The 27,788-nt window shown below is 43.3% G+C and overlaps 1 protein-coding gene across 1 annotated transcript in view; it reads left to right on the top strand.

The window, feature by feature from the left end:
- LOC147659245 (uncharacterized) overlaps nucleotides 1–27,788 on the top strand; it is a 130,604-nt gene that overhangs the window by 73,438 nt on the left and 29,378 nt on the right. The window contains exon 22 of the mRNA XM_086951858.1: nucleotides 19,590–23,558. Coding sequence (XP_086807984.1) covers nucleotides 19,590–23,558 — 3,969 coding nt within the window. The remainder of the gene's footprint in view (nucleotides 1–19,589; nucleotides 23,559–27,788) is intronic.

A 27,788-nucleotide genomic window follows, 5' to 3' on the forward strand; every position in this document is an offset into this window, starting at 1 on the left:
TAGGAAACCAATACAGTAAGATAAGACGGTCTGAATTCTTGGATCTGCCACCTGCCGCGTCACCATTAGTATTGGTTTTGGTAAACATGCCTAATTTAATGGGAGATCACAGCGAATCAACAAGACTGCTGATGGACAAGTCTTTACATTGGATAAATAACCAACTTGATCACTATGACAGAACACCTGAAGGCCTGTTCAACCATATTATAATGGCCATGAGAATTGGATGGGTGAGATCTTCACCCAAAGTGTATCCATGATTGTGTTGTAATAAGCTTCGACAACAAAACAGTAGCTAGACTATTACTGGTGCAGTTGAAAGATCATGCACTATTTAGGTCACAGATCTCTTCCTTTTCCTTGGAGTACTTCTACAAATACACACCTCCATACGTTAAACGCCTGGCGAGACCTACTAGTGTAAGATCCCTTGACAACCCAAATCTAGTGAACATGGTAAATGTGACCCAAAATGTGGAGTGAACAATGCGAAATAGATTCACACTCCTCACAGACCTTGAGGCCTGTGATTGACTAACGATGCCTGACAAATCTTGCAAGGCCAATTATTGAAGGGGCAATTGTCTCCTAAGCAAGGCAAAAAGAATACCATATCCTTTGGGAGCAAGGGTTACAAAACTGTTGCAAAAATAGCTTCCTGGAGCCTCGCAGGTTTGGACAAAAAACTGAATAATTACTCATGGTTGGCATTGTGGCAAAACCATGATATTGTATGCTTCTAGGAGAATTGGGCCCTGGAAAACATTCATATAGACGAGTTTCGATCTTATCAAACAAACGTAGTTCCATCCCCAGCAGAGAGAGCAAGAGGAGGCTTGCTAACACTAATAGCAAATACATTGTGTATTAAAATTAAAAAATTGTGTCCGCAAGCCCACATTTTCATGTATTACTGATAAAGGGAGATAGCGATCAGGATTGGCTATTAAAACAATTTTATAATAATAACTTTCGAGACCCTCAAACATTGGTGAGTCTTTTAGAAATTGAATTAGGAAAAGTTAGCATAGAAAAGACGAAAAAGATATAAATATAGTGTGGCTGGGAGATTTTAACTTGCAGCCATGCAAGCTCTAATCAAACAAGATTTGTGGTCTTGAAGATATACAGGGTGAAAATGTATTCCAATTTACACATTATGAGTATGGAAACTGTTTAAATAGACTCCTCCATACTAGGAATCTGAAAATGATAAATGAGTTGGACACAACAAATGAAAAATGTCCTGTCTTTCAATAGAAACGATTATGACTCAACCATAGACTATATTATCGTGTCAGGTCAAATACGGGGTAGGATTGCCCATTTAGCAATACAATTTACTGCTTTTAGTGACCATGCTATCCTCCCCACTTCTTTATTGATAAATCTAAGGGGGGAAAAGTTGGCCCAAAAAATAGAGAAACCTACCTTGGCTCGACAAAATGGTTACCAGCTAAAGTGGGCACAAGTAGACAAGATTAAATTAATACCTCAATTCTTAACTGAGAATAAGGTGCTTGCCCTAAAATGCCTAGAGTAGGATGGCAATACTTTCCTTTTGCCCTCTTCTTTTGAGACCCTACTGAAGAAAATAAAACTGGCACTGACAAGTACTGAAACCCCATCAAAAACACAAGAGAAAGGGTGCTTTGATCGTGCATGTGCAAAACTCTAAGGAATTTGCATAAGGCCCTAAAAGAACAACCAAAAGACAGGGACCAGATCAAGCTGTTTTGTAGGGCATACATGGTGGCCAGAAAGGATAGAGAAAAGGCTATAAGAGAAGAAGCATGGGAACAACTGGAGATAGCAGCCACCTCCAAGATTTTAAAAAACATTTGGAGAGTGATCAATGCTCCTTATTTAAAAAAAAAACAGCGACCCATCTCTAGATACTCATGTAAGCGAAGATCAATGGGTAGCCCATTTTGAAGAGATTTTCGACTCAAATAACATCTCTGGGTCTAATGGTCCTGACCTAGAAAGACCAATAAATGAATATCTGACCTTTTCAGTACAAGAGGTTACTAGGGAACTGGGTAAGTCACTACTGGAAAGGCTCCAGGCCCCAATGGTGTCCCCATAGATTTCTTTCTCGATCACCAGGACTTATGGGCCCCTCTACTAACCAATGTTCTTAATGAAATTGCTAAACCCAACCCACTAGCCTCATGAAACACTAGAATTATTGTTCCAATATATAAAAAGGGAGACAAACTAAAACCACAGATCTACAGACCCATTTAATTACTGGATACCACGGGAAAGCTAATGGGACGCCTATTATTAAATCGGTTAGAAGAGTGGACAAAGGAGAATAAGATCCTGATGCAGGTGCAATATGGTTTTCTGCCTTGTATAGGCCCTATAGACCAGGGCCACAACCTAGCTATGATAACTGACTGATAAATATACTAGAGCAAAACAAGGGCAGATCTTTTTGGGTTTTATGGACCTAAGTTCTGCTTTTGATTGCGTAAACCATCCTCATTTGTGGGAGATAATGGAGGAAATGGGGGTGGACCCAGAACTCACTTGTTTTATTCGGCAGCTGTATTCAAATGCGACTGCCAGTGTTAGGTACGGGAAGGATGGGGAGTGCACCCGCTTATTTCAGATCGCAAAGGGCAATAGGCAGGGGTGCGTTCTCGCTCCCTTCCTATTCTCTTTACACACAAACAGGATTGGTGCCGCATTGACTGGAGCAATATCAGACTGCGCACTTTTGAATACCAAACAATGTTGATTCTCACATATGCGGATGACGTGGAATTAATAGGCCCTTCAACGATTGATAACTGCTTATACTTCCCATATGGCTTCAGTGGGTCTAAAAGTAAATGAAGCAAAGTTCTTTGTTGTTATTGTAGGTACCCCTGTGTTAGAGAGTTCGCAATCCTTTTCTCTAGGCCCTAGGAGACCAGAGGTGATTGGCTCTTTTTCATATTTAGGGGTCCATTTTGATAAAAAACAGTCCTGGGCTAACATGTTGGAAAATAGAGCTCTGGGGATGGAAACGAGCGTGGAACCTATACATTATTTCGCTAGCAGACTGGACACAAAACCATTAGCCATTATAAAGTCAATAAACCAGGCAAAGACACTCTCTGCAGCCCCATATGGGGCAGGTATATGGGGATGGTCCCGGTAAGTCATCGTCTAAGACCGATTTTTTAAGAAAGTTCTTTCTCTCCCCAGATCGTGTTCGAATTACATTTGCCACACGGAAGCAGGACTACCTTATATAACAGATATTATCAAGATCGCCCGATACTTTTGTGGCACTCAATATGGGGCAGAGATACTGTAGATTTAACGCAGTTTATAATTAAAAATTGTATTGCTTTGGAAAATGCATGTACATTTCCTTGGCTTCAGTATGTGAGGGTAAACATAGCTTAGGTTTAGAGGAACTGTTCACCAGTCCCAACTTGTGTAGAATAACTCCGAAGCACAAACTAAAGGAAATTTTCTTCTCAAAGGTGGCATACGAGTGCCAGGTAGGAAATCGGCAAAAGAAATCAGTAATTCTATATTTCCAATTACCACCTATAATTGTGGGGGATTTCTCCTATTTAAACAACATTGGAAATAAAATACACAGATTTATTTTGCTGAGATTCCGCTTAAACTTAACTACATTGATGCTAGGTTATCCTTCAAGAAGGTGATCTCTCGGCATGCCCAAATGATAGGGAGTTGGGGCAGTCAGACCATCACACCTTCTTTTTCTGTGGGCTTTACAAGAAGGAAAGAGAAAGATGTATCCTCCCAATCCTAAAGAAGCTAAATTTTAGGCAATGCCGCTTGGCATTATTGTATATAAAACAACTCGAGGATCCAAATATCTGTTTTACAACAGCCTCTTTTTTGCTAGCTTGCATAAGAAGTAGGAAACATATGGCTCTCACTGCACATAAAACATGTTAAGCTAGGTATTTTTAATGGATAACTATGCATGGGCCATTTTAGGATTACATGTGAATGATTGATTGTCATGTTGTTTTTATTATCAAAATTGTTATTTAACATGTTTACATATTTTCAAGTGGTTTCTAAAAGATTTAGATGATGTCGTGATTTTTTACCTTGACCAATTAGTTTGTCAGATTGTACCTAAATTCGATCTATTTAACTTAATATGGTTTTAAATGTATTTATAGCTTTTCGTACTTTTATGATCTTTAGATCACAAAACAGACCTAATAAAGTAATTTCTAAGTCTAAGAATGGTATATGTTTTTCTATAGTTTGTTGTGTGGACGTCACCATTTTCTACAGATTTTCTAAAATGGTGATACTCAAAGCAGTCACTCCGTTGAATTTTGTGGTACTTCTGGCATGAGTATCGCAACTGTCCTCAGAGGAACTGTCGATGAAGAGTGCCCTCATGTTTCTTGGGACAGCCTTCTGGGATGTGGGTTTAGGGTTACCAGAACCCTCCTTGTCCAATATATTGAACAGAATTACAGATTAGATGGATATATTTAGAAGTCATTGCAAAAAGTAGGGTGATGGTGTGTGCTACAGTCTCTGGCATTATAATATAATATGCTTAAAATTCATACTCACATGAGAGGAGTAGAACAGGGTAGCTACCAGGCAACAGAAGGGATTGCGATAAGATGAACTCGATGTTGTGTAACATCAGCCATGTTGCTCCACTAGTTGGAAAATATAGGCTGTCAAAGCAGGCTTGAATGAGGGCAGAGAATGTGCAGACCAGAACTGAACGTAACTGATTCAGACTAAGCACTGCCCTGTTTACCTCACATCCTATAACTTGCGTCATGCCTGTGGTGCCATATATCGACCCCGTTGTGGGTGACACAGCGGGTGCTAGGTCCGAAAAGTTGCTTTTGGGAACCCGTGTAGCCCTTCATGAAAACAACTCAGCGAATGTCCACTACTGGAGGAGAGGGGTCGCTGACAAGTTAGTTTCCCAGTCAACAAGATGGTTTTCAGGGCTGTGTGTTGACCCACGCCTTTTTAGGTTTCTGTTTGCCCTGTTGCTTGTGAGACATTTTGTTTACATATAGGAGGCTGAGAGCCCGCCCATTGCTCACCACTGGTTGGCTTCATCGTCACTCTCATGTCCTTGCTTTTCATTGATAAGCACGTGCCAGCTTAACTACCTCTTCCTCTTTGCATGCTTGTCCATTCTGTGGCACATGGGCCAAGTACTGATTGATTTCTTTAATGGTGCCCTTCCACTGGCCATGCACTTTCGGAGGCACTCTTACTTTTTTAATTATTTAAGTTGCCATGTTGCTTTCCCCCTGTCACCCTATTCCTGCTGTATATGTTGGATATAGCATGAATAGCAAAATGATGCAGTCAGTACTGTCTGCATCATAGCGCTTTTTTCCTAACTTTATTTTTTGTTTTTTTTATTAGTTTACTTAAGCTGCTGCTCAAGAATCCACCCCTACCTGTTACGTGTTGCATGCCCGCCCCTCCCATCCTGCCACAAAAAAAAAAATATTAGCAAAGCCAAATCACTCTCACATATGCAGGCGCTACTTGGACATGTCAATGTTTTTTTCACAGTCCAATACCACTGGTGTAAATCAAGGGCCCTACGAAAAGCTTTAAGCAAAGGCAGATTTTTTTTTCCGGCCATGTATGTCCATTCATTACACACCTTTTCAGAAGCCACTTGGGTCATAGGCTCGATTTTTTAAAATTTTCTTCTGAAGGGATATAATGGTATAGAATATATCTGAAAAGGGTCAATTGTAATTGCCACCAAGGTTAAAAGTTTGAGCAGGCAAGCAAACACAAGCAGGCATCCCTAGCCAGGCATCGTCAGATCCTGTACCCCCTCAATGAAGCTGCTGCTCTCCCAGCCCATCTGTCATCTGTGTCTTCCACTCCCCTTGAACCAACAGGCAGGCCTTCAAGTGGGATTAAAAAAGTAGGGGGTTCCCTGAAAAGGGTGGGCATGTATAATTAAGGGCGTGGATTAAACATATACACTACAAATTTGCATAGAGTGCCCCTTTCCCACAAATTTGCATAGAATTACAACTGCAACTGGAATACATGATCATTGCTCTGCATGCTTTGCGGAGAGACCAAGATCATGTATTCTGAACATCTTTGTGCATCTAACAGACACTGAGAGAAACTCCCACTCTCCCACTGCCTTCAGCCACAACTCAATTGTGCCCAGTTACAAACACCTGGATGCACCTCAATTCATTTGTATTTTAGCTAAAGCATTATGTGGTAGTCCACTGTCATTTACAAATAGTATATTTTCCATTGAAATGGCCACTAAATTCGCACAGATGTAGACAAATGATGTGTGGAAATCGAGTTTCAGTGAAAGCGTACCATTTGCCTATGTACAGTGTCTTGATTGGTTTTGACCTTATTAAAATCTATGTTTCCATCACACTTCAGCATTACAAAACAAATGTGCTTCATTTGTCCTTTCTTAACTGCTGAATGTGTACAGTTCCTTTATGGGTATTTACATTTTGTTGTCTACTCCAAAAAATGACGTTCCACTCCCTTTCCTTTCACACTCCCTACACCCAGCAAGATTCTCACATAAGTGACTTTACTTTTCTTTCTCTGACAGCAAAGTGAGAAGAGTTTGTAAGCTCAAGTCGCCATGTTAAAATAGAAAGTATTAGCAATTTCTCAGAACATATAGCCTGACATTTGACCTCTGTCTTTGTAGGACAGCAAAGGTGACAACATAAATATAGAATTTAAAGGCATCTTTATTTATTGCTTGGACTTTCATAACCCACTAAAAATCGGGTCATGACCCACAGCTTGGAAAGCACTAGACTAGGCTGGAGGATTTCACATGCTGTGGTGCCTTAATTCCACAGGCTTAGGTGCTTTGGTACTGAGTTTCGACAGTGGGAGCACGTCCTGGGCAAGATATTTATAGGTGCTGGGATTGGGTGCCATTCTTCAGCAGGCTTGTTATGGCTTATATAGACTCACCAGGCAAGCAGTGGCAAGAGCCATTCTATTGTGGCTTAGCCTTTAGTGCAACGAGTTTGGTCCCTTCTTTAGACTCCCTGTGTGTGAGGTTCTTACTAGGCCAGGCTGAACAGACTCCTTGGTTCATCTATGTTAAAGATCTTTTCTGGGGCTTTGGGATTTAATTCTTAGTTCTTGTGTCGAAAGGGATTGGCAGAGGATACAAAAAGCTACTAAAAGCCTGGCCTTGAGGGAGGAGGAGCACAGGCTACTACCAGTGTTCAATGCCTAGTTTTTTTCCCTAACAGAAGTCATCACATGACTTAAAGAGCTACAAAGCTCTCAAGGATGCTTTTGAATGGACTAGCTCTCTAAGTCTAACAAGGTCATCTTATGAGAGGGGAAGCCGTTGGACGAATGCACATATATGTGCTCCACCAGCAGTGTTAAGACTGTTGTGCATTTTGTTCTTTTCTGATCTCTGGTTGGCTGCCTCTGGAAAGACTTGCTTAAACCCTATTCCTAACTATGTGCATTTGGTGTGCAAGGGATGCCATGCTGTACTTCTACTACATAATCAACCCCATACTGGTCTTTGGTGTTTCTTAATTTCTTTCCAGAGTGTGGTAACCACATGAGCGATGTCTGAAGAAGGGCTAGATAGCGTTAGCCACCATCTTTTATTTAGCTTTTTATATGTATTCACATTCTGTTGTACCAATGACTATTTAGATTGCTGTCTCTTTTACCAGGACTTTATCTGAAGACATATTACCTGTATTTCAATTCTTTATAATTGGTTCCTTCATGTTTGTACTGTATATTTTACTCTTTACTCTTTTAAAAATTTCGCCATGTTTTAACTCTGCACTTTACTTCATGATTTTGGGCTCTTAAACTGATTACTTACTATTTTGTTGCTTTACCGCTTGTTGCCTCCTCTGCCTAGTGCCGCGTTCCACCGCGGGTGTTCCCGTTTGCGTGGAGGGCGCGTCGGCAAACAGTTGGTCCCCGCTCCCCTTGGCTGGATTAGGTCAGGTGGGACGCCAGTCTCGGGGTCAGCCCTTTTTAGTCTGGATGATTCTCTCCGCGCACAGCGGATGCGCACAGCGGGAGCGCGCCAAAGTTAAGCCCGTCTGCGCTGAGAGCGTGCCTCGGGCCAGACGGGCTGGGCCCCGTTTCCCACGTTCTGCTGATCGTGAGCTTTATACACTTTCTACCTTGCTCTCTATTAGACCCCCTCCCATGATATGTCATCATACCCTATCTCCTGATAATATATCTATTATTAACTGTGCTTGTAATGCACCTAGACCTGCTCATATTCGGCATTTTAGGAAGCATCGGGCTTGTTCTGGGGCAGCTAAGGTTTTAGAAAACCCTCCAAATGAGGCAGGCTTTCTTGTTAATGCCAGGTCCCTGGTCAAAAATAACGTAGCATTCAATGACTTTGTAGCACAGAGGAAACCCCCCTGGGTCTTTATAACTGAGACCTGGGGTTCTGATTCCTCTGGCCCAGACTTGGTCGATGCCATTCCAGAGGGATACTCCCTGATCAGAATAGATCGGACCCGAGCGGAGGGGTGGAGGGCTGGGAATTCTGTGTAGAGACTGCTTTACCTGTCGTACTGATCCCCTCTCGTCTCCTTCAGATAATTTTGAGGCAATGTATTTTTCTATACAGTTTGCCCCTAAAGCCTTCTTTTCCGGCATCCTCTGCTACAGGCCCCTGGGGCCCAGGGTCCCTTTTTCGCATTAAATACTCAAACTGCTAGAGCCCTTTATTAACCAGCACAACCTAACTCTTCTTGGCGACTTTAATTTTCATCTTGAGCTGGCAGATGGCAGAGAAACGATGTCTTTGGTTGAGGGTTTGACTGCTTGTGGGCTGAGCCAACTGGTTGAAGGCCCTACACACCTTGCTGGGCAAACGCTAGACGGCGTCTTCTCGAACGACACAAGACTGGCGATGGGAATTCCTATTCCTCTAGCCTGGTCTGACCATCGGGCAGTGCCTTTCCATCTCAACACCTCTCTCTGTGCCCCCAATCAAGGGAACAGGAATGTTTGGGAAACTAGAAGAAATTATAGAGAGGTCTGTAACATTTCCCTAGCCCCATTCATGACGGCTTTTAGCTCCTTCTCCATGTCAGACCCCAATGCTGCTGCACTTGGTATGTCCATCGCCTTATCTAAAGCGATGGACACCCTAGCGCCGCTTAAGAAACATTACTCGGCCAGGAAGAGTCCCTTGTCGCCTTGGTACTCGGATCGTCTAAGACTCCTACGGCAGAAATGCAGACAACAAGAAAGATCCTGGCAGGCACATCCTGACTCCTCTGGGAAAATTCAACATGAATTAGCTTTGAGGGAATATAAAACGGCCATAGTCGATGAAAAAAAGAAATACTTTAGCACTATCACCGCCTCGCTAAATTCATCGAGAGAGCTCTTTAAAATCTTTGACACCTTGTCGACACCTAAAGCTACCGACTCTGTTATTGAGACTCAGGAGCTCTGTGATAAAATCGTGAGCTACTTTCACTCTAAAATTGCTGACATTTACAACTCCCTTAAAATCTCCAATCTGGAGCTGGATACTAATTGTGCTTCCCCACTTTCCTCCCCTTTCCCTGCTCAGGATGAGGCTTCTGAATCTAGCTCCAAGTCCGGTTTTACTAGCTTTCCTCTTTTTACCTGGAAGAATTAAATCACCTTCTCGACGCCACCAAGTCATGCTCGCCCTTCGACCCCTGTCCTTCAAAAAGTCATGCAGAGAGGTTGTTCTTCCTCCTCTTCTAGAGGTCATGAACACTGCCATCATTGAGGGGATGTTCCCCATACCCTGGAAAACTGCAGTTGTTAAGCCTCTTCTAAAAAAGGCCTTTCTGGACCCGGGTGTCCTAAGAAAACTTTCAGCCCATATCACTGGTCCCTGCCCTGGCCAAGATACTTGAGGCCCATCTCAATCACCATCTAACTTCCCATCTGGAGAGCGCGAAGCTGTTGGACATTTCCCAACATGGGTTTCGTGCTGCCCACAGCACTGAGTCTGCCCTCACAGTTGTGGTCAACAACATCCGATGTGAGGTCGACAGGGGACAGACTACGCGGCTGGTGTTGCTTGATCTCACTGCAGCCTTTGATACTCTGTCCCCTGCAATCCTGGTTGATAGGCTGGAAGGGATAGGGGTGGGAGGCACTGCCCTTAATCTCCTGTCCTCTTTCCTTCACCAGAGACACCAGAGAGTAAAATTTCGAGCATGTATGGAGACAGTCTCGCAATGGATGGTGCGAAACTATCTAAAATTAAATGGGGAAAAGACTGAGGTTTTGATTTTTGGAGGAAACCAAGACATTTGGTCTGGGATTGGTGGCCTCCCTCCTTGGGGGATTGCCCCCATCCATTCAGCCAGGAATTTGGGCGTACTAATAGATCAGTTCCTCTCCTTTGACCCTCAGGTCAACAGAACAGTGTCCACCTGCTGTGCCATCATCCGGACGCTTAAAAAGATTGCCCCATATCTGTCGCCTGAAGCCAGCAAACAGTCAACAGTTGACCTGGTTTCCTCCAGGCTCGACTATTGTAATGCGCTCTAAGGTGGCATTAATAAGAAGTCTCTCCATCGCCTCCAGGTGGTGCAGAATGCCGCAGTCAGGATGGTTCTGATCCTCCGTAGGCTTGCATCTGCAACCCAGGCCAGGAAAGATCTCCGCTGGCTACCGATTCAGGCCAGGATTTCTTTCAAGCATATCTGCCTGGCCCATAGGGCAGGTTTTTGGATCAGTTTCTGAAGGTATCAGGTCCCTTGTCAGCCCCTACACTCCCAACTTCCATATTTGCACACTACATTGAAGTATTCCTGCTGGTTGCTGTGTGAGGGCGACTTCTAGTGTTCAGGAGTGAGCAGCGAATGCCAAACGAAAAATGGGAAGACACGAGGAGAGAGAGAAGCGGCAGCTCCAGCGGGGTCCAGGCTCCAGCAGTGCCCCTGTGGGGGACAGGGGTACTTGGAATTAACCACAGCCGACTGAGTGGGAGTGCAGAGCCCCCAAACTGTCGAGCTGCTGACCTGGTGAACCCCTGCACGCCGCACACCGCGCTTCACTCATCGCTCATCGCTCACCCGCCGCCCGCACACCAGCCGCCCACTTGCCAAAGGTTTACGGCTGCCACATCTTTACGGTGGCACCGGGGGCACAGCAAAGGTGTGGCGAGTAGCGAGCCCGGGACCCGGAGGGAACTCAGACTTGGACGGGAAGCAGGAGGAGCGGCCAGTGAGAGGAGCGGCCAGTGAGAGCAGGGAGCAGCTGGGCAGGAGCCACGGTCAGTGAACCAGCGAACCAGTGAACCAGCGGCCCGCCCCACCTACCCTGGCCCCCACGGGAGTACCGGAGTATGGAGGCAGTGGAGGGGGGGGCAGAGGCTAAACCAGAGACCAGAGGCCAGAGGCCAGACCCCGTAAAAAAGCACGAGTTGCAGAGCCCCGGCAAGGAGATCAACACAGATTAGCACAGCCTAGCTCAATGTAAGCAAGGAAAGGCACGGAGCCACACAAACGGACACACAAAACCGACAATGAGCAAGTTTCGGAATTTTTGGTGAGTAGTTGATGTGGGGGGCGTTGTGAGGGGCTCTGACTCAGACCAGGCTGCACCCCCCTCCCCCACCTTCGCTTCTCAGACTCCATAGCTTGTCTTTCAAGCAAGGCCAAACCAAATTACACCAATTAACCAACTAACTAATTATCCTTGCATATAGCCTGACTGACTCAACACTTGATTCATTACATTTGCATATTGCATATTGCTACTTAGAGAGGAAAAAAAAAGGAGGCTAAAACTCAATTTTATCGTTGAACATTCCTCTTTCATACCTCAATCAAAGTTTTTAAACCTCAGCCGTCTAGCCAGGGAAGTGCATTTGCTTATAACTTTTCGTCATGAGATCAGGAACAATTAGAGATGGGGAAATTAAAAAAAAAGACAAAAAGACTAATGCAAGTTCAAAGAAGGAGCAGATGCTGAATGAACTCACAGAGCCAGTTAAGGCGGATATCAGTACTTCACTTAAATTCACACCAGAAATCACACCCAGAGCAACTCCAGAGGGGACAAATGCAGGACGGGGGCAAGCTGATGATGAAGATGACGGAGACGGTGACAGGCCGCAGGCGCCGGGAGTCTCTACCTCTGTCACGTCCGTTATCTCAGTAACCCCTGGTTCGGCAAGTGTGAAGCGAATCACCCGCAGCAGTAGCAAAAGTGTCACGGAATCAGCCCCTCATGTCTCCCAAGACAGAGGCAAGAAAGGAACTCCATCAGCCACACCAGTACCATCAAGTCACCACTCATGCCCCAATAGCAGTAGACTGTCATTAATCACAGATTTCCTAAATGTGGCAATCAAAACAACTAAGGGAAATAAGGAAATCAAAGCCCATAACGACCCCAATACTTCAACAGATCTAATAGGCTCAAATCACAAAAATCTCAATCCCAATAACAAAATCATAGAAGTTCAAAACTTAACGGAAATAAATGTCTTCCGAGATATAAACAAAAAAAGCAGCAAATCCTCAATCGAAGAGCTCGGGGAGAAACAACCAGATATTTGATGCATACTAGATTTTGAAGCTCAAGGCACGCAATTCCAAACTTCCACAGCCTTCCAAGAAAGCAGACAAAGCCACAATGCAAAGACAACAGAGGTACTAATCCATAATAATCCTTTTCTGTCAGAGATACAATCTGTAAAAGAGCAGGTTTGCACACAAACATGCAAGACCAATTCGCCTTGCCATCTCGGTTATTGGAAATACACCATCCAAATAGTCATGAGCTCATGTATCAGTACGATGACAAGAACCTTGATAATTCTTTGACGATGCCACTGTCACAAAGAAGGGCTCGATCAAGGGAGCCTTCAGGCGCACCGGTTTTTTCATTTCCAGACGTCCACCGCCTTCAGGATCAGAGAACAAGCTCTCCACCACCAACAGTATGGATACACCTGCTAGACACTTTGCATACCATTGGTAAAGCTATGACTTATCATGCAGATAAATTAGATACCCAAGTGGATCTCCTAAACACGCTTGCTATTTACGTTCAGGGGGTGGAACAAAAGCTGCAAAAGTTTAACGAAATGATCACAAGTGTGCAGGCAGACAGAGAAACAACCTTTCAATCATATCACTGCCATTGCGCCCAAATAATAGACCAATTAGCTACAGTTCCGACCATAATGACTGAATTATTGGGGGTTATTAGGGCGACCCCTTCAAAAATCAACCCATCAACAGAAAGATCAAAAGAAACACAGAGGGAAGAGGATCAGGCCCACCAGAGCCGTTGCACAGAGGAAAATGCAGGAGTCGTAGAGATTAACGCAGCACAAACACCGGGTATTACTAATACACCACAGCAATCAAACACTACGGACACGATACACTCCTTGGCACAAGCGGATAACAGTCACGAGCGAAAGGCTAACCAAACAAACAGCACGGCACCTCTAAGCAAGCGAGAGAGAAAACGCCTGAGAAAGGCCAGAAAGGGAAAACATACAAGACAGGCCCAAAATGCAAACTACACTACGTCAGAGCCAGAAGCAACACAATACGAAACAAATGCAACAAACATAACCGTAGAGAAAGCAAGCCCAGTGGCTCATCCGATCGTATCAACTCAAAAGCCCATCATCTTGAAAAATCTCAGTCAACCTACAACGGAAAATTGCCAGACATCAAAAGTCTATAGCATAGTTAAGCCTTCAGAAAAGGTAAAGAAACGGCTCACAACAACTCAGGCCACACAACTTATAGGAACATTACCCCCACCAGGGCCTAGCACGATGAACTCTACTGCTATTAGTGTAAAACAAGTCAACCTGCCTAAGGAGGGGGAAAATGAGGAGGAGGGGAGTAACCTTGAACAAACAAACAGATACCATCTGGGAAGTCGCCTGATATCACCGGCAAATGCCATGGACACGCATCCACTAAGAAATACACGTAACATACAGCAATTTCGCGGAACGACCCCGAAGCATATTGCCGAGGTGAAACAAAGTGAAATGAGCACAGATTGCAAACAAAGGCCGGATAAGGCCGATCACAACATTAAGTTGGAATTTATCCCCCACTATGTCTCAAGGGGAACTCAAGATATTCTCAACAGAGGCGTACTTTTAAAATTATTCAAGGCACTTCCTTCACTGAGTCACATAGACACCTGTAAATTGTAAAGTATAGAATTCAGAAACAACTCTGAGTCAACGGGTCATGAAATCACTAGAGTAACTTTTTCCGACATTTCCATTGCTGAGCAGATTTGGCAGCAACAAGATGCCTTTGCCGAATGGGGTATAGAGATAAAAAAGCTTGCTCCGCTGCGTTACCCAACACCGTTACAACTACCAAATCTACAGAAGGGCATGTTGAGAGGCGCGAAAGGTCCGGATCAACCTAGCCAAGCAATGACAAAGTTCATACCGGTAGGAAAATTACCATCACCATCGCTCACCCCGCAGCAGACAATCCCCCGGGACACGGGCAGAGGAATCAAACTGGAACCAGTTATGGCACAGCATGAACAAACCCATCCAAAACACCAAAACCAGCAAACTACTGTAGCATCTGCTCTTGGAATGTGAATGGCCTAAGTGCAAAATTAGAAGACCCAGACTTTTTGGAATTCATAACTCAACATGACCTACTCATCCTCCAGGAGACTTGGCAGACAAATCCAACATCAATCGTGGGGTATAAAGAGTATCTCAACCCAGCAAAGAGGGATTCCAAGTATGGCAGAGCAAAAGGAGGTCTTTCCATCTTCGCTTCGACCAACCTTTCTTGGGATGTCTCCGTAGTAGACCTCGACACGACCTGGATGTTATGCATCAAATTAGTGGCTACATCTTCTTTTAGTATCATTATACTGAATATTTACATCCATCCTTCATTCAAACAAAAGATGTCAAGGATAGAGAAACTAACAGAAACAATAGCCACCCTTAAACTAGCGCATCCACATGCTAACATCCTCCTGTCCGGAGACTTCAACATGAACCTTTTAAATGTCAGGAAAGGAAAATCAGCAGGCTATACACAACGAAGAAAACGAAGTAACACACACGGTGACAGATGTGCTTGCCTGCTAAAAAAACTCTCATTGTGCGTGCTCAACGGTCAAGCTCTGCCAGAAGGCTCCCCAGCATACACCAGGGTTACTCAAAAATCAGGCTCAATCCTAGACTACACATTTACAGATCAGGACATCCTTCCGTATATTGCAAACTATCTAATAAAAGAGAGAGCTGAAAGTGATCACTATCCCCAAACATTCACCCTGCTTATAAGCATGGCAAATCCCATAAGAGACAATGCAATTTCTTTACCAACGCAATGCTACAATCTAAAACGACTCACTTGGAATAAGGGGAAAATAGATGATATCATGGCTACATGCATTACTCTTCTCGAGAATTTCAAAACTGAACCATTGTGTCCAAAGGCTTGGGAATCCTTCACTCACGACCTAAACAACGAATTCTCAAGACAAGGTGATGGACGCAAAAGTAGAACCCCAGTAGGGGCAGTTTGGTTCACGAACAGCCTAAGGAAACAAAAAAGACTACTAAACAAATACTTAAGACAACTTTGACTCAGAGGCCCAGATCCCAATCGCGACATCTTTGCCCTAATCTCAAAAACAAGAAAAGGGCTAAAAAGAGACATCAAGGTGGCCAAGAATGAATATAGCGAAAATCTCTGGGCGAAACTTCATTACGCTAGTAAGCAGAGAGATTCTAAGCTGTTCTGGGAAGTTATCAACCAGTTAACAAATGGTAAGAACCGGCACTTTAATTCAGACATAACGGAACATACCTGGAGAGACCATATTGATCAGACATATAACGCTACCCCACTCTTGGATGCTACAAAGCAGGAAGTTCCCACTTTAGAAACCACGCTTAAAACACAAAAGTTAGAATCTTCAGAGCCTCCGTTACAAATTACACAAGACCGGGTTCTTAAAATTATAAAAAATTTAAGATCTGAGGGAGCACCAGGTCCAAATGGCCTGCCAAATGCACTATTCCAGCACGACCCTCCATTTTGGACTGGCACTCTAACTCCATTGTTTACGTACGCATTAACAACCGGCTCGATCCCCGACTCATGGCGAGGAAGTATTTTAAATCCTATATACAAAACGGGTTCACGTGTAGACTCTGCAAACTATAGATTGATTGCACTGATCGATGTGGAGGCCAAGATATATGCTGCAAATCTCTTGGCAGATCTAGAGGATTGGGTCAAACGCATAAACCTGATACCGAATACCCAAACTGGATTTCGGGCCGGAATGGGCACCCTTACCAATATCTCTGCTGTAACATTACTAGCTAATCAAGCCTACGCAAAATCTCGAACCTTGTACGCATGCTTTATCGACCTTAAAGCAGCGTTCGACAAGGTCCCGAGAAAGAAGCTGTGGGCCAAAATGCAAACCTGGGGGGCACCATCCAAACTTTTGGAGGCAATAATCAATCTTTACTCAAATACGTGGGTGCAGATAAGGAAAGGAGATGGCCGCACTATAACAAACAAGATCACAACATCAAACGGTCTAAAACAGGGGTGTGTGTTGGCCCCCTGTTTATTCAACATCTACACAGCTGATCTTGAGAAGTGCCTCCAACAAGTGCAAATCGACCCACCTAAATTAGGCAAAACACCGATCAGGAGCCTTCAATACGCAGATGATATTGTGCTCCTAGCACAAACACCAATAGGCCTGCAGCGTTCATTGTCACAACTAGGATCTTATATCACCTCTGCTCAACTAATAATAAACCTTAAGAAAACAAAGGTATTATGCTTCAGCAATCACCACAAAAAAGGGTCAAAAGGAAAATTCATCTGGAAACTGGAGGAAAAACCAATATCCCAGGTGGACTCATACAAATACCTGGGGTTCCAACTTGACCACTCACTTAAATACAAGCTACATTTGGACCAAGGGAATACCAAAGCAAAACAACTCCTGTACGCCTTCAACATTTTACAGAAGAAGCTAAAAGGTAGTCCAACAGGCCAGTTGCTTAAGATAATCGCAGCCAAATTTTTACCCTCAATATCATATGGGTCGGAAATTTTGAACACCAAAGATGCAGCCGCCTTAAATCTAGCCCAAACGAGTTTCTTCAAGCGCCTCTTTTTAATTCCTCGACATATTTCTCAGGCGCAAGTCCGACTGGAATATGGGCTGAAAAATCAGAAACCAGCAAGACAAGGGGTGATGGTTAAATATTACTGGCGGATGAGGCAAGCGGAAGACGACACTTTAGCCCACTGCTGTTGGGAAGAAATTAAAAATCAGGCGAGGCAAAAAAATTCCATTGCATCAATCCTAAAAGAATCACTCGCTGATTTACATCTTGAAGAGGCATGGCACACAACAACGTCATATTCAGGGTTCAAAAACATGGTGAACAGCGCAATAAAACGAACTTCGCTACTAACGGACAAAATTGCCTTAGCTAAGAAAAAACACGCATGGGCAGTGATTCAATCATACCAGTTTTTGAAACCCCAACCGTACTTGTCCGAACACTTCTCGCATCACAAAAAGCACTACTTGACGCTGCTGCGGTTGGGTTCGTTCCCTATAAAGGATTTAACCCCGAAATGGAAGTTTACATGGCCCACGAGAGAATGTCGCCTGTGTGACCAAGGAGAAGAGTCGTTATTACACCTCTTATGCATCTGCCCTGCACTACTGGAACATCGTAAAATAATTCTTCTGGAGATTTTCAGGAAGCACCAATTGAGATCGTGCAGAGCTGCAGTGATACAATGCCTTGGTGGACTGTCAATCCAGCTGTCATGTCGAGCGATCACCTTTTGGAAAATAGCGGCTAAAGAACTGGACAAAAAAGACAATAGTCCACATGGCAAAGGCATATGACTGACCGGTAACTGCCTATCTGCACAGGTATCAAGTACTGCTCTTTTCACATCGAACTGCAATGAACTTCTTATATGGTTATCGCTTAAACTGTCGCAGTGACCAAAGCTTACGAAAGGACATTGGTTTTACTCGTCTATATTTCATAGATTTTTAACCTTAGCTAATTATTATGTAAGATGTGTTTTTCTCATGCTTTTATGATTTTTAATGAAATCAAATAAAAGTAATATTTACCACTCCCAACAGAACCCTTCGCTCGGCCTCTAAGAATCTTCTTTCTGTGCCCAGATTTAAAAGGGCAAAGTGGGGAGGAAGAGCCTTTTCCATCCTGGCCCCTCAACTGTGGAATTCTCTCCCCCTTGAACTTTCCAATCAGCCCTCACTGGGGATTTTCCGTAAACTTTTAAAGACCTGGATCTTTTCTCAGGTCTATTAATTCTGTGCTACCTTCTTTGCTGAGACCCTATGTTTGTTTGTTGTCTGCGCCTTGATGCCCTCTGGGTTAAGTTTGCGCATTACAAGATCCACATTCATTCATTCAATCATTCATTATTGTACAGTCCATGATGGTGATGAGTAAAATGGGTAAGAGCCATGGATGGATCTACATCCAGAGCTAGGAATTTGTTAAGGGCTTAATATTTTTATTCAGCTTGGTGCCTATTGGACTAGATGGCAACATGTCTGGTTGCACTGTAGAGGCTTTTTTGGTGAAGTTAAGCACCCAATCAAATGTGTAGTAGTTTAGTGGAAGGTTATCACAGGAGTTGAGTTAGCTCAGTAGCAGAGAATTGTTGAGGAATTTAGCAGCCTTGGAATAAGGGGTTAATGAGAGGTAGTCAACCGCATGTTGAAACCAAAAACCCTGCTTAGAATCCTGGCAGAGGGCAATGGTGTTAATATATAAACAAACAGAAACTGGGGCTAATAATTTTGTTGGGCAGAAACAGACTAGGGGGTATATAGACAGGAGTGCCAAGGCCATTGTAGCTACTAAATTGGGTTGCTTTTCAACATAAACATCAATATTGGCAGCCTAGGAGGGCTGCCTGCGCCGCCCAGTCTTTTCACTTGCCTGCCTATTATACTTCCAATACCTTGTCCTGGAGCCATGCCTCTGCTTTAACATACTCACCTCCTGGATCTGATACACCTCAGATATCTTTAAAAGTCTCCATTATACTTCCAACATTCCTCTGATATGTCAGGCCATAAGCTAGCTAAGTTTTCTGTTCTTCGTTGTCTACAATCTCTATGCTTCAAATGTAAGTTGGTGTTACTGGCACTGCAGAGGAATAGAAATACTGTCATCATATGCCTGCCTTTTCAGTATCACTGATGACCAATGAGAAAGCAGGAAGGCATAGACACCCCTCCCAAAATGAGAAAAAAGCTGCAAAAGGGGCATGCAGAGCTATATCTGCACAGATAGGTGCCTCAGACTAACATAAGCCATTGGGAATAGTGGAAACTACTTATCACAGGGTCCGACAGCATAGCTATATTCAGTTGAAGGCCTGGAACCAAGGTAAGATCTTGAAGAGAAACAGGGCATAAAAGAAAATAGAGCATAACTAAAAACAATATTTCCAAGCTCATTTGTCTTTAAAACAACCACCAATGCTATGTCCATTCAAGCTCTGTTTTTTCTTTCACAGTGACCTCAACTACACCAACGACAACATCGACGAAGCCAACTACAACATCCACCCCAACCACAACTCCCACCACAAGACAAACATCAACCCCAACCACCAGAACATCCACACCAACTACATCTTCCACCACAAGACGAACATCAACCCCAACCACCACAACGTCCACCCCAACCACCACAACATCCACCCCAACTACATCCACCACCACAACACTCACATCTACCACAACTTCAACCCCACCCACCTCTTCCACAACTGAGATCACAACTGAAACAGAGTTCACCTCTTCAGAATCAACACCTACCGAAACAGAGTCCCCCACCACAGAAACTACAGAATCTTCCACACCAACGACTTCCACATCACTTACTACAACGTCAACTACCATGACATCCACATTAACCACAACATCCACCCCAACTACAACACCCACCACAAGACAAACATCAACCCCAACCACCAGAACATCCACCCGTACTACATCATCTACCACAAGACGAACATCAACCCCAACTACCAGAACATCCACCCCAACTACTTCAACTACCACAACATCGACACCAACAACAACATCCACATCACCAACTACAACATCAACTACCAGGACATCCACATTAACCACAACATCCACCCCAACTACAACACCCACCACAAGACAAACATCAACCCCAACCACCAGAACATCCACCCCAACTACAACTCCCACCACAAGACAAACATCAACACCAACCACCAGAACATCAACACCAACCACCAGAACATCCACCCCAACTACATCAACTACCACAACATCCACACCAACCACAACATCCACATCACCAACTACAACATCAACTACCAGGACATCCACCTTAACCACAACATCCACCCGAACTACAACACTCACCACAAGACAAACATCAACCCCAACCACCAGAACATCCACCCGAACTACATCAACTACCACAAGACGAACATCAACCCCAACAACCAGAACATCCACCCCAACTACTTCAACTACCACAACATCCACACCAACCACAACATCCACATCACCAACTACAACATCAACTACCAGGACATCCACATTAACCACAACATCTACTCCAACTACAACACCCACCACAAGACAAACATCAACCCCAACCACCAGAACATCCACCCCAACTACAACTCCCACCACAAGACAAACATCAACCCCAACCACCAGAACATCCACCCCTACTACATCAACTACCACAACATCCACACCAACCACAACATCTACATCACCAACTACAACATCAACTACCAGGACATCCACATTAACCACAACATCCACCCCAACTACAACACTCACCACAAGACAAACATCAACCCCAACCACCAGAACATCCACCCGAACTACATCACCCACCACAAGACTAACATCAACCCCAACCACCAGAACATCCACCCCAACTACATCAACTACCACAACATCCACACCAACCACAACATCCACATCACCAACTACAACATCAACCACCAGGACATCCACCTTAACCACAACATCCACCCCAACTACAACACTCACCACAAGACAAACATCAACCCCAACCACCAGAACATCTACCCGAACTACATCACCCACCACAAGACTAACATCAACCCCAACCACCAGAACATCCACCCCAACTACATCAACTACCACAACATCCACACCAACCACAACATCTACATCACCAACTACAACATCAACTACCAGGACATCCACCTTAACCACAACATCCACCCCAACTACAACACTCACCACAAGACAAACATCAACCCCAACCACCAGAACATCCACCCGAACTACATCACCCACCACAAGACTAACATCAACCCCAACCACCAGAACATCCACCCCAACTACATCAACTACCACAACATCCACACCAACCACAACATCCACATCACCAACTACAACATCAACCACCAGGACATCCACCTTAACCACAACATCCACCCCAACTACAACACTCACCACAAGACAAACATCAACCCCAACCACCAGAACATCTACCCGAACTACATCACCCACCACAAGACTAACATCAACCCCAACCACCAGAACATCCACCCCAACTACATCAACTACCACAACATCCACACCAACCACAACATCCACATCACCAACTACAACTTCAACTACCAGGACATCCACCTTAACCACAACATCCACCCCAACTACAACACCCACCACAAGACAAACATCAACCCCTACCACCAGAACATCCACCCGAACTACATCACCCACCACAAGACTAACATCAACCCCAACCACTAGAACATCCACCCCAACTACATCAACTACCACAACATCCACACCAACCACAACATCCACATCACCAACTACAACATCAACTACCAGGACATCCACCTTAACCACAACATCCACCCCAACTACAACACTCACCACAAGACAAACATCAACCCCAACCACCAGAACATCCACCCGAACTACATCATCCACCACAAGACAAACATCAACCCCAACCACCAGAACATCCACCCCAACTACATCAACTACCACAACATCCACACCAACCACATCCACATCACCAACTACAACATCAACTACCAGGACATCCACCTTAACCACAACATCCACCCCAACTACAACACTCACCACAAGACAAACATCAACCCCAACCACCAGAACATCCACCCGAACTACATCACCCACCACAAGACTAACATCAACCCCAACCACCAGAACATCCACCCCAACTACATCAACTACCACAACATCCACACCAACCACAACATCCACATCGCCAACTACAACATCAACCACCAGGACATCCACCTTAACCACAACATCCACCCCAACTACAACACTCACCACAAGACAAACATCAACCCCAACCACCAGAACATCTACCCGAACTACATCACCCACCACAAGACTAACATCAACCCCAACCACGAGAACATCCACCCCAACTACATCAACTACCACAACATCCACACCAACCACAACATCCACATCACCAACTACAACATCAACTACCAGGACATCCACCTTAACCACAACATCCACCCCAACTACAACACTCACCACAAGACAAACATCAACCCCAACCACCAGAACATCCACCCGAACTACATCATCCACCACAAGACAAACATCAACCCCAACCACCAGAACATCTACCCCAACTACATCAACTACCACAACATCCACACCAACCACAACATCCACATCACCAACTACAACATCAACTACCAGGACATCCACCTTAACCACAACATCCACCCCAACTACAACACGCACCACAAGACAAACATCAACCCCAACCACCAGAACATCCACCCGAACTACATCATCCACCACAAGACGAACATCAACCCCAACCACCAGAACATCCACCCCAACTACTTCAACTACCACAACATCCACACCAACCACCACATCCACATCACCAACTACAACATCAACTACCAGGACATCCACATTAACCACAACATCCACCCCAACTACAACACCCACCACAAGACAGACATCAACCCCAACCACCAGAACATCCACCCTAACTACATCACCCACCACAAGACAAACATCAACCCCAACCACCAGAACATCCACCCCAACTACAACAACATCCACACCAACCACAACATCCACACCAACCACAACATCCACATCACCAACTACAACATCAACTACCAGGACATCCACCTTAACCACAACATCCACCCCAACTACAACACTCACCACAAGACAAACATCAACCCCAACCACCAGAACATCCACCCGAACTACAACGCCCACCACAAGACAAACATCAACCCCAACCACCAGAACATCCACCCCAACTACATCAACTACCACAACATCCACACCAACCACATCCACATCACCTACTACAACACCAACTACCAGGACATCCACATTAACCACAACATCCACCAGGAGCACAACATCCACCCCAACTACAACACCCACCACAAGAATAACATCAACCACATCATCAACAGTGTCAAGTAAGTATGATAATTTACAAATGTCACTGTACCAGACTAGCATTTCGCCCCTTTAAATATTGCTTGATCTTGAAAAATGATCTATTCTTACTTAAACACGTAGATGTGAATCGCCATTAGTAATTCCTTTAAGAATTTTGACCAAGAGTCTACCCTTTTCTACGTGCAATTCATGATTGTGTTGTAAATATTTTGCACCTAAGCAATTAATGAGCAACAAGGTCTAAATATGAACAATTTTGCAAATGATCTAAAAATCCCTGGCACAAAATTACAAGATTAAAAGATTTTCATAGCCACATTTAATGTTTAACTACTGTCATATGCCAAACATATTCTCAAAGTTATGATACTTTTATGTGGATGTTTAGCTATAGAACTTGTTCTGGCATCTATGAAGAATGATGTGCTCAAAATATGGAGGCATTCAAAGCCCTTTCTAAGGCTAAACTGCAAATTGGTCAAACACAACAAATGCCTATAACAGGAAATGAAGCAGTGGAGCCACATGCTAAATGTGGATGCGTTAAACAAATGAATGTATATACCTGCCTTTCTAGTGTGGTTGCCAATATTGTTAGCCCTTGAGATAGCGCTAAGTCCCGAAAATGTTCTTTTATAATACTGTTTTTACATATTTACCTACAAGAATATACATATCAAAATATCATGCAGCAGTCTCCTTGTTTTTTTTTCCTTCTTTATTAAGCCATATTACTCGGGTGGAGTAAGATGGCTTAATAAAGAAAAAAAAAGAAAACCCAGAGGAGAGTGCTGCGTGATGTTTTGAAATTCTGATAAATACATTTTTGAGGAATAGTCCAGCCTTACCTCAAGCACCAGCTAATGAGTGCGCCCTCCGTGACATGGACTTTGTTGTTGAATATATATATATATATATATATATATATATATATATATATATATATATATATATATATATATATTCCTTGGATTCTCCACGCTACTCCTCAAACGGTGAAGTCACGGCACAGCAGACAGGTAAAGTTTACAAATGTTTTCTTTTTATTCACACACCATGTGCAAATATGCGTGCATAGATATGTACGGCCTACGCGTTTCGGCTACTGCTAGCCTTCCACTGGACCATATATATATATATATATACAAACGACAAGGGTCCTTCCGGAATCCTTTCTCTCTACGTCGGGTGGCGCGTTAGTTCGCGTTAGTTCTGCGGACCTTACAGCTGAAAATTCCAATAAATCTACGCGTTTCGACACAAGCTGTGCCTTGATCACACGTTTTGTGTGATCAAGGCACAGCTTGTGTCGAAACGCGTAGCGTAATCTTGGAATAAAAGAAAACTTGCTGCATACTCCTGAGTGTGCGTCTTTGCTTACAAGCAACTTGTGGATTTATATATATATCTATATATATAGATATATATATAGATAGATATATATATATATATAAATATATATTTTATATATATAGATAATCATAGACATATATATATATATATATATATTATTTTTGGGGGGGGCAACAAATCTTTCCCAGTGTTTGAAAATAAACATTGTAAACATAGAACCCAGTCAACATAAAGTTAAAAATACACTAGCCCAAATTCAACGTTATTTTCCCATCTTCAGTTGTGATAAATCTACTGGATAGTATCAATGTGCCACAAAAAGAAAAGCATATACACTTATATCATACACTTTGTTGCATCAAACGCTTTTTAAATAGCAGCATGTTATATATGCCCCAACAAAAATCACTCTTTCTCAAAGCATTGAGAGACATACGTGAAGACTCAGGTAAACAATGAGTATTAGAAATGAAAATGAGAATGACACTCAGATGCTCCAAATCTTCCCAAAGAGTATTCAAATCAATTAGTTAATCATGCAATATAAACAATACATACCGATTAAGGTGTATTATTGTCCTATTTTGCCATATTGGGGTTCGGATAGCATTTATAACCCACAATGCCCTCTGCCTGTTGGTTTATGTCACAAGAACCCTCCGACAGCAACATAGGACCATATTACACACATAGTTACCCTTCAAGCATTCTCTAGACACCCACACATGAATATATATATATATATATATATATATATATATATATATATATATATATATATATATATATATATATATTCATGTGTGTGTATATATATATATATAGATATATAGATAGATATATGTATATATATATATATTTCGAATACCCAATCCTTAAACCTCAAACTCCGCATCGACCGCAGCACATCAAGGCGAGGAAAGAGGAGCGGACACAAGGTTGCAGTGAGCAATTTAGATTTTATTCAGTGAAGCTTGCCCTGCCATCATAACGTTTCAGCCTTCCCTGAGGCCTTGGTCACATGACGCAAACATGGGAGGGAGAAATATTTAAAGTGATAGTGTGAATAATTGAAGGATGGCCATTGCTCAAACATAATTGGGTCACATAAGCCACAGAAAGAGGACTGAACAAACACATAAATGTAGAAATGTTCGTCAATGTTGCAATAAACAAATTAATTGGCGTAAAAATTAATAAAAGCACAAGAATCCCCTCATAAATGAGAAGTAAGGTTATCTAAAATTTAGATAAAATCTTCCGGATAAAAAAATATTTTTCATACAAAATGCATACAAATATTAAAATTCCGTAATTTATCAAATCTAACCAACGATTTCAATATTGTGCAAATCCGCCAATCTATAAAGTGCTAATGCAACTCAAATTGTCTGTTATCAAGTAACGTGCTGTCAAATACATTTTTGGCATGTAAACTTGATTTGATAATAAAGTGCAAATATATAAGTGGCTTCACTATTGCCAGCGGATTGATGCCCAAATGGACTCTTCCCCATTATAGACCTTTGTGCAAAACCCCAAAAGTGCAACAATTGTGTAAAGTGAACGTGAGTGTTATTTTTACATAAAAAGGTCAATAACTTAATGTTGACTCCTTGTTTTCTAATGAACAAATTGAACGAGTGACTGCGGCTTATAGACGCAGCAATGAGGAAAATCATTAAAGACGGTTATGCGCCATGTACACCTAACTAACAGGGATTAAAGAGTCATGCCACCTAGCTCGACTGCCTAACCATAGGCTGAGACGTGTTTTTTACATCTAGTCGAGGCAGATATTGTATCCCCAAAAAAGAAATTTAAAGGCAAGTGTAGAAATCTTCTGTGGCATTAAGGCCACCAGGGGTCTTGCTGTCCAGTTTCAGGATATATTTGGTCTCTGTCAGCCGTAGGAGTGCCTCTCTGTCATCCCCTCTCCTTAATGGGCCAATTGCATCAATAAAATAATACTGTAAGAGTTCACTCCTATTGTTATGATGCTCTTTAAAATGCTGTGCGACCGGATATGATGCGTCGCCGGTATTGATGGCCCTAATGTGTTGGAGTATCCGCATGTGGACCTGCAATTTGGTACTACCAACATAATGCAGGCCACAGGACACTCCAGCACATAGATCGCAAACTCGGTCTTGCACGTGAGTTGCTTTGTGATTTTTAAGCGGATCTCAGAGAAGGGGGTGAGTACCACAGTTTTATTGATCCCATGCTTGCAGGCTTTGCATTTCGCACACCTGCGGAAACCTCTACTGGTGTTAAGCCAAATGACAGGGGCACTAATCTTCGGGATAGACTTGACCAAAGCATCACCCAATGAACGGGCTTTGCTAAAGGTAATCAAAGGTTTCATTGGCATGCTCTCTCCGATAGTTGGATCATTGCGGATAAGGCTCCAGTGTTTATTAACAATTTTCCTCAGAGCCCTATGTTGCTTGTTAAAGGACCAGATTAATCTGGTTTGCCGCTGAGGTTCACCTTGGGTCTTGCTCCTGTCTTTTTTACAAATAAGAGCCTCCTGTCTAGTTAGTGCATTGGCTTTGCAAATTGCATTACTGATGTCATTCTCTTTATAGCCTCTCGCCAGGAATCTACTTTGGCATGCTCGCTGAGCGGATACACACTCCTGTTCTGTGCTACAAATGCGTCTTATACACAACATTTCCCCATAGGGGATGCTACGTATGAGATGGGGTGGATGGTGGCTTGTGGCATGCAACAAAGTGTTGCCGGCCGTAGGTTTCCTGTACAGTTTAGTTTGAATGTGGCCATCTACAATCATGATTTCTACATCGAGGAAATAAGCTGAGGTACGGCTGATGTTTGCAGTGAAATCTAGATTAAAAGCATTGACATTAATGTTCTTTACAAATGCCTCT

Source organism: Lissotriton vulgaris, unplaced genomic scaffold (genome assembly GCF_964263255.1).
Source record: "Lissotriton vulgaris unplaced genomic scaffold, aLisVul1.2 SCAFFOLD_1329, whole genome shotgun sequence".
NCBI classification, from domain to species: Eukaryota; Metazoa; Chordata; class Amphibia; order Caudata; family Salamandridae; genus Lissotriton; species Lissotriton vulgaris.